Source organism: Notothenia rossii (assembly GCF_949606895.1).
Source record: "Notothenia rossii genome assembly, chromosome: 9".
NCBI classification, from domain to species: domain Eukaryota; kingdom Metazoa; phylum Chordata; class Actinopteri; order Perciformes; family Nototheniidae; genus Notothenia; species Notothenia rossii.
The window spans coordinates 7,508,610-7,526,268 of NC_136907.1; the positions used below are offsets into that span (position 1 = coordinate 7,508,610).

The 17,659-nt window shown below is 39.1% G+C and overlaps 2 protein-coding genes across 2 annotated transcripts; one reads left to right on the top strand and one right to left on the bottom strand.

The window, feature by feature from the left end:
• Positions 1 to 426: 426 nt before the first annotated feature.
• Positions 427 to 10,945, bottom strand: taf6 (TAF6 RNA polymerase II, TATA box binding protein (TBP)-associated factor). Its single transcript, XM_079648383.1, has 15 exons — positions 10,736 to 10,945; positions 9,324 to 9,481; positions 9,119 to 9,205; positions 8,839 to 8,992; positions 8,679 to 8,735; positions 8,473 to 8,586; positions 8,240 to 8,361; positions 7,206 to 7,283; positions 7,014 to 7,115; positions 6,711 to 6,893; positions 4,476 to 4,550; positions 4,264 to 4,389; positions 3,691 to 3,864; positions 2,277 to 2,450; positions 427 to 981 (listed from the first exon to the last, which is right to left on the bottom strand). Exons 2-15 carry the CDS (start codon positions 9,477 to 9,479, stop codon positions 691 to 693), a joined length of 1,893 nt encoding a protein of 630 aa, XP_079504509.1. The 5' UTR covers positions 9,480 to 9,481; positions 10,736 to 10,945; the 3' UTR covers positions 427 to 690.
• Positions 10,946 to 11,186: 241 nt separating this feature from the next.
• On the top strand, positions 11,187 to 16,380 carry mrps31 (mitochondrial ribosomal protein S31). Its single transcript, XM_079648724.1, has 7 exons — positions 11,187 to 11,376; positions 12,281 to 12,769; positions 13,569 to 13,721; positions 14,196 to 14,342; positions 14,427 to 14,503; positions 15,069 to 15,209; positions 15,690 to 16,380. The coding sequence occupies exons 1-7, from the start codon at positions 11,270 to 11,272 to the stop codon at positions 15,923 to 15,925; spliced, it is 1,350 nt and encodes a 449-aa protein (XP_079504850.1). The 5' UTR covers positions 11,187 to 11,269; the 3' UTR covers positions 15,926 to 16,380.
• The last annotated feature ends 1,279 nt before the right edge of the window (positions 16,381 to 17,659 follow it).

Sequence of the window (17,659 nt, forward strand, 5' to 3'; positions counted from 1 at the left end):
CTGTTATTCATTTTAATTGACTATTCAAATTAATATTAGGCATAGCCGTTTTGAACACTACGAATAAATATGCAAAGAACGTGTCATGTCATATAGCGCCCCTCTCTGGGCAATGGCACTATTTATCTACTTGATAAATAACAGGCTGGTATTCAAGTAATGATTCTATGTCATGTGGTAATGTTTTAAAGCACACATTCTTTGTACAGAGATACATTATTTCCTTGGCTGACGTCTAATCTTTTGGAGCTTCATTCTCGAGATAGGGTATTCCAGTCTGAGTTGAACATATATGTAAGGACTTTTCCGTGTTATTGTTACTTTTACTAAGGAAAAAGCTATTGGTACTTGCTGACAAAAAGCTACAGAATAATGCATTTCTTAAAATTATAATATAAATATTAAAAAACACACCAAGATAGAGAATTTCATACAAAATCTGATTTATTTTAGAGTAAAAAAAGAACATGAAATCAATTTGAATATAAGCTGAAACATCTCACAGCTGGACCTTAGTTTTCATTGGGCATTAACATATTTACAATGTCTAGTCACATTTGCTCTTCATCTGTCAAGAGTTCAGATATTCCCCTTCATATCACTCCAGAGTTTACCCCTTTAAGTTCAACCCAAACAAACCTCCTTGTGTGTTCAGCGGCATCAACACGATAAAAACTACCTATGAGAGTCTCAGTGAGGCGACTGCGTGCTCGCTCCAGGAGACTCCGACCGGTCGAGCTTCATCACTGCTTCTAGAGGGTTTGAGGAAATTGACGTTGGTAGCACCGAGGTCTTAGCCTCCAAAGAGGAAGAGGCAGACGAGGGCAGAGATACAACGATGTACTTCTGCATGGGTCGTGTCCCCGTCAGTCCGGAGCCACCGCCAGGCTCCAGTTTGACCAGAGGCTGCAAGGTGGACATGGCGCTGGGAACAGTGCTGGTGACTGGGGAGGGGGACTGGGAAGAGTTGAGGGTGATGACCTGGAGGGAAGACAGAAGGACAGATTGGTGAAGTTTTATAACAGGGTATATGCAGGAATCCTGAAGTCAGATTTAAGACCCTTTCCATACATTTGAAGACCTCATCGCCACTTTGAGTTTTAACTGGTTACCTTGGCGACACACTTTACCTCACATTGACTATATACAGTATTGATTGTCCTTCCTCCTTATCTTCCAACCATTTGGACGCAGACTTGCATTTCCCCATAACGATGTTGCTTAGCAACCGGCGTAAACGGAGCTTCGCGCGCTATCAAGCAGTGAGCGTGCAATGTCCTGTTCAGATAACGTCAAATCCAACGGCATGCCATAAATAAACTACACAGAATCACACTACACACCTACGCAATGATTACATTCAGGCAGACTGTAGAATACAACCTCTTTGGACAATTTATATACTTATTGAAAACAAGATACAAAATGTAATACCTTGGAAAATGCTGTTTAATACTTTTTAATAGCCTTCATTTTCGCTAAATTGATTCATCAACTTTTAATACTTTTTAAGACCCCGCAGACACGCTGGAAGAGATTTATAGAAAAGGGTTTGAGTAAATCTCATAAGGTTGAACCGTTTAAAGAGGCTCTGTTGTGCTTTTTGGGGATTTTGCTTTCCTTCAGTGTGTTCTATAGGTTTTATTGCATGTAAATGGTCTGCACACTTTTTTTTGATTTTCTGTTAGCCACATCATCTTTAAAGTCAAAGTCAACTTTATTGTCAATCTTTCAGTTTGTGTGTACAGACAGATATCGAAATACCGTTTCCCACAATCCAGAATACAAAAAATAAAAATATATAAAAATATGGGTACCACTTTACAATAAGAGTACCCTTATAAAGGGTTCACAAATAGTTTGTAATTCATTTATTAATTAAGTTGTGAACACTTTATAAATAAAGCTTTTATAAGACATGAGATAAACAGGGCGACTGTGACCGGTTGCTTGCCAAATAGTGAGCACACATTTATCTGTGCTGCTAAGCCTTATATTGGCTACCTAGCATCCTTGGTATCTGTTGCTCACTGAGTTGATTCTCGCTAAGTAGCCAATGTAAAGTGGTACCGAAATATACTTATATACACACACTCAACAGACACATTTGTACATATGTACACATTAAAACATCAATAAAAGCACAACAATCAATATATACAAAATAACAGTCACTCAATATCTTTGGGATTTTAGAATACGCTAGAGAAGGTGCCCTGGGAAGATTACCAGAGAAATGTTGAGATGATTGGAAAACACAATCCCAATGAACGTACCTGCTGGCTTGAGGAGGAACCCGCACTGGTCGTCATCACGATGTACTTTGTTGCCGGGGGAGACGGCTGTGAAGGGGTCCCCGGTCGAGGGGACATCAGGGTGAGAGAGCTAGGGACCTTGATGATGCTGGGAGTGCGTGGCCCACTTTGTGAGACAGTGAGGGTCGGCCGAGGCTGCGGGGAAAGGATTCATCATTCATAAATGGACAGCCATCAATTAAACGCTTCACTTCAACACCTTCTACTTTAAAGGTCTCCTATTATACTGTTTTTCATCAATATAATACAGGTCTCAGATATATACAGAATAGGGATGGGAATTTGAAAGCAAATGTATATTCGAATATTCGACCCCCAAAAAAACGGTTAACCGATTAACCGAAATTTAAATATCCTATACAAAAAAAAAAATGTGGGATTTTTTTTTACAAAAAATTATAATAATAATAATTTTGAAAAATAAATAAATACACGTTCAAATAAATATAGAAACCAAGTCGAATTTCTCAAATGTATTGATCTGGTGATAACAGTTCTAACAGTTGACAGCTATAGACCTAGAGCTTTCATGCTTAAAACATAACTTGGTTTTCTGATGGATTTGGACATAAACGTGAGTGAAGTGTGACCAGACCCGAGAGAGAGAGATCAGCACCTGCAGCTCTGCCCGCTGTGAGGGACCGGTGAGCGGAGCAAAACACACCTTTAGACCTAACACATTTAGCTATGCCACTGTCGTATACATTGAATTATTCCATTTGATCATATGTAATCAACTTAAGCACCCCACCCAAAAAAAATCTATTTAAAAAAAAATTACAAATAAATATTAAAATAGAAATATTCATAACTCATATTTTCATATTCGAATACCTGAATAATTTTGAATATTCGATGAATCGTTCCCATCCCTAATACAAAACATGTCTCTGAAGTGTTTGGCTCCAAATAGATCATTGCAGCATCCCATAATCCCCTCTGTTTCAGCCCTGTTTCCAAAGTGCTGATTCAGGTGATAAGGTAGGGGGGGGGGGTTACATTGGTTGGTGATTGGCTAATGGTTACACATGTCGTTATGACATCATAAAGTGGCCAAAATCTGATCAGCTCATTTTCAGACAGGTTTTTATATAAATAGATAAAAAAAGGGAGAGAATCTTTTTTCCTGAAACTTTCGGAATCTCTTTACACAGAGGGGACACATGTTGATGTAGAAGAGACATGAAGAAGAGGGGACACATGTTGATGTAGAAGAGACATGAAGAAGAGGGGACACATGTTGATGTAGAAGAGACATGAAGAAGAGGGGACACATGTTGATGTAGAAGAGACATGAAGAAATGCATTTTGCATAATAGGTGACCTTTAATTTGAATGCCTAAATGCATCAATGTTTGTATGACATTGAAGTTACCTGTGTGATTGTTAATGTTGTTCTGTTGACTTGTTGAGCTTGCAGTGCTGCTTGAGTCCTGGCCTTCATGACATGGGAGCAGAGCATCGGTCCGAGGTACCCGTAGTCCGTCCGATACTGCTCCACGCTGTCGGGCTGAGGTCGGATCTTGGCAATAACACTTGCACAGTGTTTCTTTGAAAACAAAGCATATTTTGTACAAATGAAACAGAGTCCCGGTCTGATAGAAGAAACAATTGCTGCTGAATGTCATGTTGTTAAAGTGAAAAAGTGTGACTTATAGCAGGGGTTCCCAGAGTGGGGGTCGCGAGATGATTACAAAATAAAAATGGAAAATTAAAAAATATATATATAAAAAAAATGGATTAATTTTTTTTATATATATATTTTTTTTATTATTATTAATAATAACGTTTGCATAAGAAAAATTTTTCTTAGACAATTCATTAGCGCAGTGTTTCTTTCTCCCCCCCCCCCCCCCGCGTCGACAGGGGTTCGCCAGCACTGTTATTTTGGGAGTCACGGGTTGAAAAGTTTGGGAACCCCTGACTTATAGTATACACATTTTATTACCAGTAAGAGGCTTTGAACGTGGTCAGCTCCTATTTTATCAATATTAGAGACCACCGGTCCTTCCATCACAGCTTTGATGCGAGCACCCTCTACAGTAAGCCGAGGAAGGATCAACGTCTTGATGACCTGCGGGGGACAAAATCAGGAGGTTGGTGTGGATCAAATAAAAGGTCACAATGATAAAGACCAGAGGAAAACAGAAAGAGACTCACATCCGGCCCGAGTTCAGCCAGTCCAGCGATGCAGCCGTAACGTGTCGTCCACTGGGTTTTGTCATCCAGCCAACTCTGAGGAAACATGTCAGCCTGGTTCAGTATGTGAAGTATTATATAATATTTATCTAAATGATCCCCCAAAATGTAATGCACCTGTGACTGGAATCTTTGACTTCTCCATGACCTTTAACTAATTTTCCATGACCAAAAATATTACTCTTTCTCAGCGGTACCACTGAAAATGGTTATTTTAATATAGCAAAATAAGGTCTGCATATGAAACATGTCGTGCCTCTCTAAAACAAATCAAATAGGCTTACTAGCTTCTACTAAAATCTCTCACCAGCAAAATACCTCGTCAGTTAAATGCCATTTTACGTTCCATTACTATACAGTAGGGATGTAACGATATACCGAATATCGCGGTAAATAAATTTCCCAATACCGTCGTGAGACTGACAAAATCTACCGCGATTTTTTAAAAATAATAATTTTTAAAAAAAATATTTTTTTTTTTAAACACTTTTTTTTTTTTAAACCTTTATTTAACCAGGTGGTCCCATTGAGATCATCGATCTCTTTTTCAAGAGAGACCTGTCCAACATGGCAGCAAGTAGGTTACAACATGAAAATAAAACAACAGATAACACAAAAGGACATCGTATTTACAGGGCTACATTTACACACCTAGAGACATTGACAAGTACCAACCATATAGTTATATCTCGCCATGTCAATAAGCCTGGCGTTAGACTTTTTCGCTGTCCGTCATTTTGACAGACAGGATCGTAAAATATCCGTCATAATCCCTTATTACCCGTCGGGTCTGAACAGTTCACGATAGAGCATGCTCGTGAACTGTCAACGGGGGGTGGGGGGGGGGCGGTGTTATGCCGTGTGTGCATGCACCTCGCGGGACGCGCACAGCGTGAAGCAAAACCTCCCAGACATGTATTGATCTGTACGGCAAAGTACGGTTTGGGAACTATATCATTTCCTTTTGGAGGGCATGCATAACACGGCATAACACCAGAGCCTCGCTGCGGGGAAACGTTGGCGCTGTTCCGAGTTTGTTCTAATCTGTCAAAATGACAGACTGCTTTCAGATTTTTCCGTCATTGTTAAATAAAATATTCGGTTAACGCGACCACTGGTGTCCCAGCAACATCAGTACCAAGCGAGAGAGTTGTTTCCAGAGCAGGGGATATTGTAAATGCCCAAACACCCCAGCTTATAAATACCTGGAAATGTGGACATTCTCATATTCCTAAAAACCTGTCTGATGATGCTGAGTGAGTGACTAGTGAGTTTGAGTTGAGTTACTTGAAAAACTAAAGTGAAACTTGATTTATTTTATTGCAGGGTCTGATTATTAAATGTCCTTGTTTATTTGTGAGATGCAGTGGCATAAAGAAAATGCTTACTTTGTTTGGTAGTACCAGTAGGTACAAAAACACTGGTTTTCTTGTTCCAGTCTGTTACTGTCACTTTGTTTTTGACACTTTAAAATACTGCTATCCTACAAAAAGGCTGTAAAAATCAGATTTATTATGTAATAAAGAAATATTTTCCGAATAAAAAAATGTTTTATTGAAAAAAAAAAAATTATGATTTTTTTTTTCTTCCCTTTATTATTCAATATCGCGATAAATACCGTACCGTGGACTTGTTATCGCGATATTATCGTACCGTGAGTTTTTGGTATCGTTACATCCCTACTATACAGTATTTATTATCATTATAGTATTACTATTTTGGCGATTAGATAAAATATGAATTATATTTGGTGCAACTTTAGTTACATTTCCATGACTTTTCCAAAACGTTGGAAAAAATATTGTTTTCCATAACCTTTCCAGGGCCTGGAATTTGCATTTTGAATTTCCATGGCTTTTCCAGGTTTTTTTAATGACCGTAAGAACCCATGATTTTTTCGTCATTGAGCATAATACATCAAAATTAGAAGTGATATTCCTGATCAGTGCAGTTAAAAGACACAGAATATAAACAGGGAACACACAGCAAAAACAGCAGCTTCTAAATAAGCATGTCAAATAAATAAATACAATGTAATTATTGTGAGTAGAATCAGAGTAAATCCTATTATTTAATTACTATGATCAAAAGACATTTCACGGCCCAAGTGACCGATTATCTAGAACCCGACCGTATTAACTCAACTTGTCTGAAACTCAATATTTTGTGAGGAAACAATACAACACAATAACCCACCTTCGTAAAAGTCTTGGTGATTCGGGACTGGATGTTGTTGGTTGTTGTGCTGAAGGTTTTACAACTCTGGGCCATGAGGCGAGCGGCGAAGTCTCGTAGAGCCCAGTGGTTGTCCACATCTGGTCGCAAACACAGCTGCTTACTCACAATACACGTCACCACAGCTGGGATGAGCTCATGCAGCTGCAAATACAGATAGGAATATGTAACGTTAGAATAATATACTGAGATTACACTCCACGACCCCACCACGGATGAGCGGGAGAAGATGGAACATTATAACATTTTGTTTTCTGCACTTACGTATTTCTCCAAATACAGCGTGGGGTTGTCCATGAGAGCTTTGACCATCCGCATGAGATAGATGAGCAGAGCCAGGTTGTTTTGCACCACATTGACACGGACCTTTAATGAGAGCATACAGTCAGTATATTCAGCAGAGATACACTTGGTTCTTTGATACGAGGGGAATGCTGTTTGGGAAAAGATGCTTACTCCTTCAGAGATAAATGTGCTGAATCTTGGAAGCATCTGATACAGTCCAGGATCTGTAGCAATGCTCTGTAAAGCCTCCTGAAAGAGACCAGAGGAAACATGCCAAACGAGGTTAAAGCCACCTGCAGATCATTTGGAAAATACATTATGCTATTGTGCATTTCTCTCATGTACATTGCCTTGTTTCTTATGCTGCTGCAACGCAAGCATTTCCAAAATTGGGATCAATAAAGTACCTCTCTATCCATCCATCCATCCATCTATCTATCTATCTATCCATCCATCCATCTATATATCTATCCATCTATCTATCCATCCATCCATCCATCTATCTATCTATCCATCCATCTATATATCTATCCATCTATCTATCTATCTATCTATCTATCCATCCATCTATATATCTATCCATCCATCCATCTATCTATCTATCTATCTATCTATCTATCTATCCATCTATATATCTATCCATCTATCTATCTATCTATCTATCTATCTATCCATCCATCCATCCATCCATCAATCCATCCATCTATCCATCCATCCATCTATCCATCCATCCATCTATCATCTATATATCTATCTATCCATCCATCCATCCATCCATCCATCCATCCATCTATCCATCCATCTATCATCTATATATCTATCTATCCATCCATCCATCCATCCATCCATCCATCTATCTATCCATCCATCTATCCATCCATCCATCTATCTATATATCCATCTATCTATATATCCATCCATCCATCTATCTATCCATCTATCTATCCATCCATCTATCCATCCATCCATCCATCCATCCATCCATCCATCTATCCATCCATCTATCCATCCATCCATCCATCCATCCATCCATCCATCCATCCATCCATCCATCTATCCATCCATCGATCTATCCAAAAAGTGTTCCCATTTTTTATAGCCGATTAATAAAAACGAACGATTTCTTAACAAAACAAGAAAAAGCTACTAGCTTCGTTACTCAGCATGTATGTAATAGAACCTGTATACAGAAAGGCTGTACTTACAGCTCTCTTGGCTTCACAGGAGCCAACACAAGCTTCTGTGATTTCCTTGTAGTAGAGCTGCTGTTCCACAGAGAGCTCATGGGTGCTGCGAGGCTTCAGCCTTATTAGACCCTTATCCTTTCCTGAAAGAGACCGAGCATAATGGGGACGCATTAGGGAGGGAAGAAGGAAGCAGTTTGGCAGAAGAACATATAGGAAAGTGGAGAAAATGTAATATAACACAAGAGTCTGACCTTTGCCATCAGCAGCTGTCATCCCCTTGCCATGAATCGTGCCCTCCTCCTCCTGGCCAGGTTTGACCACTTTGAGCGGCTCTGTCGATTCAACCTTTTGTTGCTCTTTTGGTGCTGAAATGCAACAACAAAAAAAAACCACTTTTAAAATCTATCATCCAAGGTTTTTAGCGTCTTTTATAGGAAAGATTCTAAACAAGGCTTACCTGGTGGTGGATTTTCTGGAATAGAAGGTTGCACCCCCTCGATGCTTAACCAGTGGGCTGTGAATAAGTAAACAAGTATGGTTATACAAGGTTTAAGTAAAAAAACGAATCATTTATTATTCGGGAGTATAAGGGCATGTAATAGTGAGTATATGGATACCTTTGAGCGACACATCTAGGGGAACTCTGGGCAGCGGCGTGTTAATAATGTCACTGAGGTCGACTTCCTTTTCCTCATAGAAATGAAGCTCTCTCCCACCACCGCTTGCAAAGCGAAAAGGAATAAACTCTTGGGTCTGGAACCCATACAGCGGCTATAACGAGAGGAATTTAGTCGCCGTTAGTTAAGACATTAAGAAAGAAAGAAAAAAGGCACCTAGAAAAAAAGATCCAGCATCTTTTCAGTGGTGCATAATCAAGTGATAAAAGCTCTCCCTTACCTCCACGTTTTTTAGTTTGAGAGCATTATCTATGTCACTGGTGGTTAATTTACGTCTCTTTCCATGATGCATGAATTTGAGCGCATCCTAGGTAGAAAAAACAAAGTAAAGAAATCAAACAAAATGTAAGACATTCAAGAATGTGGTTTCAGAGCAGTTGGCAGAACCACAAGTAAAGTGTCTGCTTCAATCATCTGGGACTTACCTGTGCAATTTCCTTTATTCTGTAGCTGACTTCTTCACTCAGGGCCGCGCAGCTTTCCTCCTGCAGCTGCCCCACTCCCACAGACTCTGCCATGGCCTTCATGGACTCTGTGGGCACCGTGACCGTGCACTGCTTCGGCCGACGTTCCTCCGCCATGGCTACAAAAAGTTCACAAGTTTGTAAATATCACTCTTCACAAAAAACAATCTAATTCAAAGCGAACTATTCCACTTATTCAGGAGACAGCCGTGTTCTTCAGGTACAACATTAGAATAGATCACTGCCATTAATGAACAACACTCAATGGGTCTGAAGCCACAAACAGCATTCATGACGTTGCAGTGAAAGCCTTGATGTAGTTGTGAGACAAACATTAAATATAACCTTTAGTCTACTTGAATAAGCACCATTGTAAGGAAGGGGCAGCAGGTTTTTATTGCAGGGATTAGCATAATATGGAGTGGTTGTTTCACTGAAGTGTATGGATGGTTTACCAAAAGAAAAACGTAATGTTGCGTTGTGTAAAATCTCTTTTAATGTTTGTCAGAGAACATGTGGGAAACCCAAAACAGGAAGAAGTATCTAAAGTCTTATGAGATCATAATTACAAATCAAACACATGTTATATTTGTCGTAAACCAAGCAACTCTTTAAGATCGATAGATAGATACTTTAATTATCCAAAATTGGGAAATTATTTTTCTTACAGCAGCAATGTGTTCATTACAGCAGCAATATGTTCAGGCATTACACTATTTAAACAACAGTAACATATAAATATATGACAGTATATAAATGACAGTTATGTAAAGTAGCTGTTATGGAGAGGGAGAAACTCAAACTATGGGGCAATAACGCATGTTTCATACATGGTGACATAAATGAAAGAGGAAAAGAGTAGTTCGTTTTGATAATGCAAAAGGTATTGGCTTCAAAACTCAATATTGCAGTTAAGGGAACTTTCTGGAAAATAGTGAAGTGTCAATATGTTGCACAGACGGAAGGCAGAAAGCTGCCTCATAAGACTTTTCGCTCATCAGTGCCCCAAATTATGATAAATATCCACTTTGATCCAATAGTGTATCTTGTTTATAACTCAACATGCAAAGGTCCAGGGGATAAATGCATTTTAACAATGGTTTTATATACTTTAAGTGTGTAAACAAACACTGACCTACACAGAAAGCGGGTAACCACTTTGACGGATAACAACCAACTAGCTTCATATACCACTCAAGCTACATACAAAGTATATTCAATCAAACGCAACAAAGTTATGCAAAAAATAAAAACAGCGTTCGTTTTAAATTCATTCAAACCATTGCATGGTTCTTTAATATTAACTTTCAGTGAGATGGATTTGATAAACGTTAGCTTGCATGCTAACAACTTAGCTTCCGTTGACATTTTACCTGTGTGAAGTTGTCCTCTCCCTTCTGAATTTAAGCAGGAATGTACACGAATAAAACCAGGCAATGTTAAGATTTGAAATAATATTTTCTTCGCAAAGCTAATTTTTCTCGATGAATATCCATCTCTTGATATAAATAACTAACTCATTTAAGAATTGGAGCTGGGACCACCGCTCGTGAATTAGCGCTTATGTTCCATCGCCATTTTGAGTCACGTTCAGGGTTTGATCTCGCGAGACTATAATTGAGGAAATCACAGACAGAGCATCCGTTTGTTTGAAAAGTAATTTATTACAACTCGATTAAGTCACCATTTTTTTAAATCTTAAATTCACGAAAAGTACATTTGAATATTAATACTTATATTACAACTTAATTAAATGCCAGTTCGACCTACGGGACTCCCCTCCCTTTATACAACAGTCCTCCCCGGTGTCCGGAACCAATGTTATCCTCGAGATTACGGGGGTGACTTTATGGTGTAGCACCGGAGACAAATGTCAGGAGCGTGGAAGGGCATTGCAAGAAGCAATCATGTACAGATTTTTATTCCGGACTGTTTACACGGCTCAAAAGTCTTCTGTCCGTATATATGAGGCGTGTGTGTTGCCAGCTAAATGTGACAAAGCTGCAGTTTTTAGGTGAGTGAACAGTACATATGATAACATACAGCGTGACTGACGAACGTCCGCAACTACATAACAGGTCGTTAAGGAGTGTGTTCAGTTTTATAAATTATAATGTGCATTTCGAAATAGCTAGAAAATGTGTTCTTCTTTCCATAAAAGCTAACGTGTAAACTATTAGCTTATGATGGTACGGGACATTTTGAGTGACATTTCTGTGAGCATAGGTAGGTGTATAGGAACTATATTTGATTTAAAGGTCATAATAACATTGTATTGCACCCCTATGATTGCACCCCATGTCCCATTCAAAGCATCATATAATTAACAAGAGTACACTAGTTTTAGCACATAATACATTGTGACATTCTCATACATGGTTTTATAGAATCACAATATGTTCACCCCATTACAATCGTTTCTTGTATATATCGTGTGTGTGTATGTAACCTAATTCATGGCAATATATGTACATATAGTCTAATGGTGTGTGTGTGTGTCCATGTCCCTATGTATGTACTCATGTTAATCTCTGTGTATCTGTTCCTGTATATGTGTGCATGATCAGAGATCAATTATTTTAGGTTTGACTCGTTTCAGCCAATGTTTCACCGTTTTCAGATCAGTTTGGGTTTCTATTTCCATTGATAGGTCATTTCATGTGTATTCCTTTCACAAAAACGGAATCTAAGGAATATAGTTCAAGTGACCCCCTTGTGACAGCCTGGATAACCCAACATCTCACTCACTTTGCTCAGTATTTCACTGGGTGAGAACAGGAAGTGTAATTGTAGCCTAAGAGCTGATTTTCTACTTTTTGTATTGAATTTTGTAGTATTATTATTACTCAAACTTGTTTTGCTTCCTTACAATTCACACACGTATGATGATTAACTGAGTTTTCTTTTCTTTAATATAGGTTTGCAAATGGAGGGGGAGTCAAAGCCCTCAGCACATGTTCTGTCAGGCTCTGTGAAAAGAAAGACAATGTTGCTTCATCTATTGAAGAGGAGAAAACCCTTGCAGAAAAACCAGTCGACCCGACAGAAACACCAACTTTGGTGACACAGAAAGCTGAAGATGACAGCAAAGTCATCAAAATGGAGGAACAAAGGGAGGAGGAGCCGGTGGTGTTGAAGACGGAGGATGAAGGTACGACGCAGCAGCAGGTGGATGTTAAAACTGAACAGGTTGAGGCAACACCAGCAGAAGTGAAAACTGTGGCAGCTAAGAAAGGGAAAGACAGTCTCCTTGATATTCTTGGAGGCATGAGGGTGACTGTAACCAGTAAGAAGAAGTTCCAAAACTTGGAAGCGCGGCAAAGCAAGGATTCTACAACCAAGCCAGCAGCTATGGAGAGCACCATCAGTATGTTTCAGAAGGCCACTGAGGAGGCTTCAGCCCAGAGGTGAGAGGGGTGTTGAAATGTATGGCATCATGGCAGCAAAGGCAGAGTGCATATTAAAGGGGACCTATCATGCAAAATGCACTTTGTGATGTCTTTTATAAATAAATATGTGTCCCCGGTGCGTCGGGGAACTCACGCAGCATCAGAAAATTAAAAAGGGAACTCACCTTGTGATAAACCTGCAAGAGAAAAAACATTTGAGCTCCATACTGTTTCAGAAATAATCCTTGACGTGGTTTAAACAGGATGGCATTTTATCACAACCGGATTTAACTTTATCTGCGGTAGAATTCCGATCAGGCATTAGCTCCGCCTCCTCTTCTTTATTTAGTTCAAGCTAAGGACCCAAAATCTGCGTTTCTCTAACAGGGCTGCAAAGGAGGAGTTTGAGCAGTAGGAGGCATGGCTACAATGGGGGGTCTGTTTGGTATTTTGAAATAAAAACTTCACAGACATGTTTTATATAGGTATGGCCCTACAACATATTTTTCAAATATAGCATGATAGGTCCACTTTAAAGTAGAAAGAGTAGAATTACATAGAAAAAAAAATAGCAGTTTTCTTAAAAAAGTCACTATATACACATATCAGGTTGCATTGCCTTGCTGGAGCGCATGTTTCTTTAATGAATCTGTTTTCTTTTTACAACCAAAGTTCGATTGTTTGACCTTTGTGCCTTCACACTTTGAACTTACTTTACACCCTGATCTTGATGACATCTGGTGTGTCTTTCACCATCTTCTTATAATGAAGTATGCCACCTTCTTCTTCTTCTTCTTCTTCTTCTTCTTCTTCTTAGTGAGACTCTGGATCCTCAGCTGGTTGCCGCTGCGTCTGCTGCCGCCTCCACCCTCCCCGACAGCAGCCAGGCCGCGTCAGAGCTGCTCCGCCAGCTGAGGCAGCAACAGACCGTCACTGAGGCTCAGAAGAAAGGGGACATGAATATCCTCGGGTATGTATCCAGTATGTTAATGGATCATTATTTGGCTTGTTGTGGTATTGTTTTCTGTATTTGTACGCAGCAGCAGCTTTTATATTTTATGCTTCACAAATCTGGAGTAAACTTCCTGAACAGCTGACGTCTGCCCCAACAACGAGATTGTTTTAAATCAAGTCTAAAAACCTTTCTTTTTATTGCTGCATTTCCCAAGGTCAATTCAATATATATTGTTATTATATTTCTGCACTTCTTGCAGCATCATCTTACAGTATCAATTTTAAACAACCTTCTATCCTCAATCAACAAATATTTCACTTTTACCTTAAATAAGTTTGGGGTCAATTGTTTTATATGAATATTGATGTGAAAATCAAGCAGTTTCGTTATTAAAATGTCTCAAATGTGATATTGTTTTTTGTGTTTCCATTCTGTATAATGGAAAACAAAAGGCATCGGTCTAAATGAATCCAACAATGTTTTTCTCAGAGACATCATCGCTGACATGAAAGTAGGAAAGAACCCCATCAGGAGGCAGAGCAACCGGCCGGCCAATCAGATCCAGTTTGATGACGACGGTCCAGGATACACTCACGTAAAAGGAAGCGACACAGAGCTACACAGTTCTCGGAACAAGTAAATATCTCTCATCACATCTTTACTCGGGTAGCTTTTAAAATGGAACATGTGCTTGAGATCTGTTTGTTTTTGTTTCTTTAGGAGGGTCTATTTCTCAGGGAAAAGGCTCAACATCTTCCCTTGCACTACTGATAAAGATGGAGTTGAATCAGCAGTTGGTAATAAGCCATTTTGATGTCGTATTAACACTGTTATTATGTATTAACTGCTTACTTACATTGGCTAACTCAATTGTGTATATCAGAGGTTTTCATAGGAGGGCTCTACATTTTTAGGGGAAGCTCAGTGTAAGTAACACCACGTAGAAAGAGATGGTTAATAGAGAAACATACGTTTGAGGGAAATTCTTTTTTTCCAGATTCAGAAACAAAAGCAAGTCATAGAAAATGCCTTTTTTGTATTTGTCCGTTATGACAAACATCAATATTAGGGTATCTTGGCTTAATTTTCGAGTGTCTATGGCATCAAAAAACAATGATGATCCCATAGGCATCTATGAATTGGGCAAAACTAAATAAGTAAACTAAGATGGGAGTCGAGGGGCTTCTTTTACCATGCTTTGTTTGAGGGGAGGCCCTTAGAAATAACTGTTGAAAATAAGGCTTCAATTGTGCTTATTGTCACTGGACACCACTGGTCTCTCCTAAACCGTTTTAATGTCCCAATGAAAGAGCTGTTGAATTGAGGACTTCTGCCCATAACGCTGATGTGACTCTTCCACAGCCCGGCCAACTCTATGGGACATTGTTTTGGCTAATGATCTGTCTCTGTGCACCGAACAAACACACCGCAACGGGCTGGAGGAGATGATCCAGTGGACCAAAGAGGGGATAATGTGGCAGTACCCAATCAACAACGAAGCTGGTGAGTAACACGTAAAAAGGCACATTTACAGAATGAATGATGTAGCCAGCACAAAATGATACTCACGCAGGTTCACTCCGGTGCTACACATTTTCTTTGTTTCAAGATTTCTGAACCAAACAGAAGATCACCTTCATGTCTACACTCTCCATTCGGCGCGAATCACACTTTCTTTACTGAAACTCTCCTTCTCCTCCGTGCTCTCCAGAGACTTGACGTCACACTCATACACACATCATAAATGCACTTTGTGTGTTACAATACTGACACCTGCTGGTAATCTCCCAAAACATGTTAGCAATATTGTCTATGAACATAATCATTTTAACACAACAATTCATGTTCCTAACCACAAGCAATACGCAACAGCAGCATATCATCTTCTACTATTAACGTTTAACTACTGAATAAACCTGAATAATACGACTGTATGCCACAATGACGGAATGACACTGACTGTTTCTTCTTACTCTCCGTTAGGACTTGAGGAGGAAGCCAGCGTCCCGTTCCATGAGCACATCTTTTTAGAGGAACACTTGCAGCAGGGTTTCCCCCTACAGGGACCGGTGCGTCACTTCATGGAGCTGGTGGTGGCCGGCCTGTCCAAAAACCCTTACCTCACAGTCCAACAGAAGAGGGACCACATTTCCTGGTTCAGAGACTACTTCCACCAGAAAGAGGACGTCCTGAAAGAGGCTGAAGTTTACCTCAACTGAGACAATTGCGTCTGTTTTAACATTTGTTGAACGGGGACACATAAAAGTAAGACCTGTTCACTCAGCGGGGCTTTGCAACTACGATCATCTTTAGCATTTCAGTTGGATTTCATCACTTGCAGGAGGCCTGTTGAAGCGGCATCAAGTCTGTGTCCTGGTGGCAAACATTGTACATTATCTACTGTTTCTAAAATGTTGATCAGACTTCTATAGAACCGCTGTTAAAAAGGCTGCGTTTATAGATTGATTGTACAAAGTATACAAAAAGTGTAAAAGAGCAAAAACCCCACGGCTTATTTAATTTTATTCCAGTTAGTGACACACATTTACTGCATCACTGGTGATTCATTCAACCTTTACTTTCATAATCCAATGCTGATGCAGGCGATTTACTGGCTATGATGTTTCAATAGTGTGGTGACACAATAAAATAAAAATGATTTGGATGTTTTGTATCTTGAATACCGTAATGCTTATATCTATCCAGTGGTTGTTGTTGTTGTGATACACACAAGTAGCAAGTGATTAACTAGCTTCAAATATTGATTTAAAGAGTTTCTATCAAGGCACGTTTGCAGATTTAGGCTTCATTAAAAAAAGCACCGGACCCTTAAGTTGAATTGAGGTTTAAGTCATTGAATTTCAAAGGAAACTGGTGGATGAAAATATTTTTGTACTCTTTTTGTGTGACGGGTCAAACAAACACCTTTGATCGTGATTGATTGTGTTTTTGCTGGAAGGCTGTAACACAAGTGTAACTCATATGCACAACTTAGGACCTCAGATCGGGTTTACAGTAGGAGCGTAATAAGACCTTGAACCTCGTGCCCTCTGCAGGGGAAGTGCTTTTAAAGTTAAAAAACATGTTAACAATGTACGGCACAGATTCAATCTGGTCTAAAAACACCCTCGGGTAATCTATTGTCTGAGAACGTGTGGAAAACGAGAGCTTGACAGTTGAGAGTGCCTCGTTTCCACATTTTGTTCACTTTTCCTTAAACACATGATTGGCATGATAAGATTTTGGCAACACTTCTCTTTTATATGTATGAAGTTCAAAAAAAGTCAGTGTTTTTGAGTGTAAGGAAAAGTCTTACGCACAAATAACCCACTAGATGGCGCTGCTGACAGCTTTGGGACATGAGGGTAGTTTTTTTGTTAAACACTTTACAACAAAAATGGGATATTTCAAAAGAAAAAGTCTACCCTGTGCAGTAACTTGTCCGTACTTTATCAAAACCTTTAGTCAATTGACTGTTTCTGATGTCAAATTCAAGTTAATTGCCAATAACATTATTTAAGGTTTATTTAAACAATATATGTGTTGGAAATAATCAAATATCCAGTTTATACATAAATCTCTCTTCTAGTAATGTCACATCTGTAGATAGATTTCCTATTTTAAAAAAACACAAGGGACAAGGTGTGTGATATTTATCAATCTCGGATGTTTTGGTGTGACTTGGCTGTAGAGATGCATGCGTTGTCTTGAATATAACAGAACTACATAGCACTTGGCTTGTGGTGCTCAAAGAGAACAACTGCATATCATTTTTTTTTTTTAAGTATTGTCTTTCACACAGCAACTCAAACCAAAGCCTTTATTTGTGTGTATATGTGTAGGATATCATGAGTGTTTGTGGTCTACAGCTCCTCATTACTCTAAAAAACCACGAAGAGTATAATGTGGTCTAATTCATAATTTCTTTAGGAAATTATTCAAGCTCAACTTCC

What these genes read in the sequence shown, in the direction of transcription:
- taf6 (XM_079648383.1), bottom strand. Translation starts at nt 9,479, where the DNA reads ATGGCGGAGGAACGTCGGCCGAAGCAGTGCACGGTCACGGTGCCCACA. An exon ending in GAATAAAGGAAATTGCACAG is followed by an intron (nt 9,206 to 9,323) that starts GTAAGTCCCAGA and finishes TTTTCTACCTAG; the next exon opens with GATGCGCTCAAATTCATGCA. An exon ending in ACGTTCAAAGCCTCTTACTG is followed by an intron (nt 3,865 to 4,263) that starts GTAATAAAATGT and finishes TTGTTTTCAAAG; the next exon opens with AAACACTGTGCAAGTGTTAT.
- mrps31 (XM_079648724.1), top strand. Translation starts at nt 11,270, where the DNA reads ATGTACAGATTTTTATTCCGGACTGTTTACACGGCTCAAAAGTCTTCT. An exon ending in GACAAAGCTGCAGTTTTTAG is followed by an intron (nt 11,377 to 12,280) that starts GTGAGTGAACAG and finishes TCTTTAATATAG; the next exon opens with GTTTGCAAATGGAGGGGGAG. An exon ending in TGGAGTTGAATCAGCAGTTG is followed by an intron (nt 14,504 to 15,068) that starts GTAATAAGCCAT and finishes ACTCTTCCACAG; the next exon opens with CCCGGCCAACTCTATGGGAC.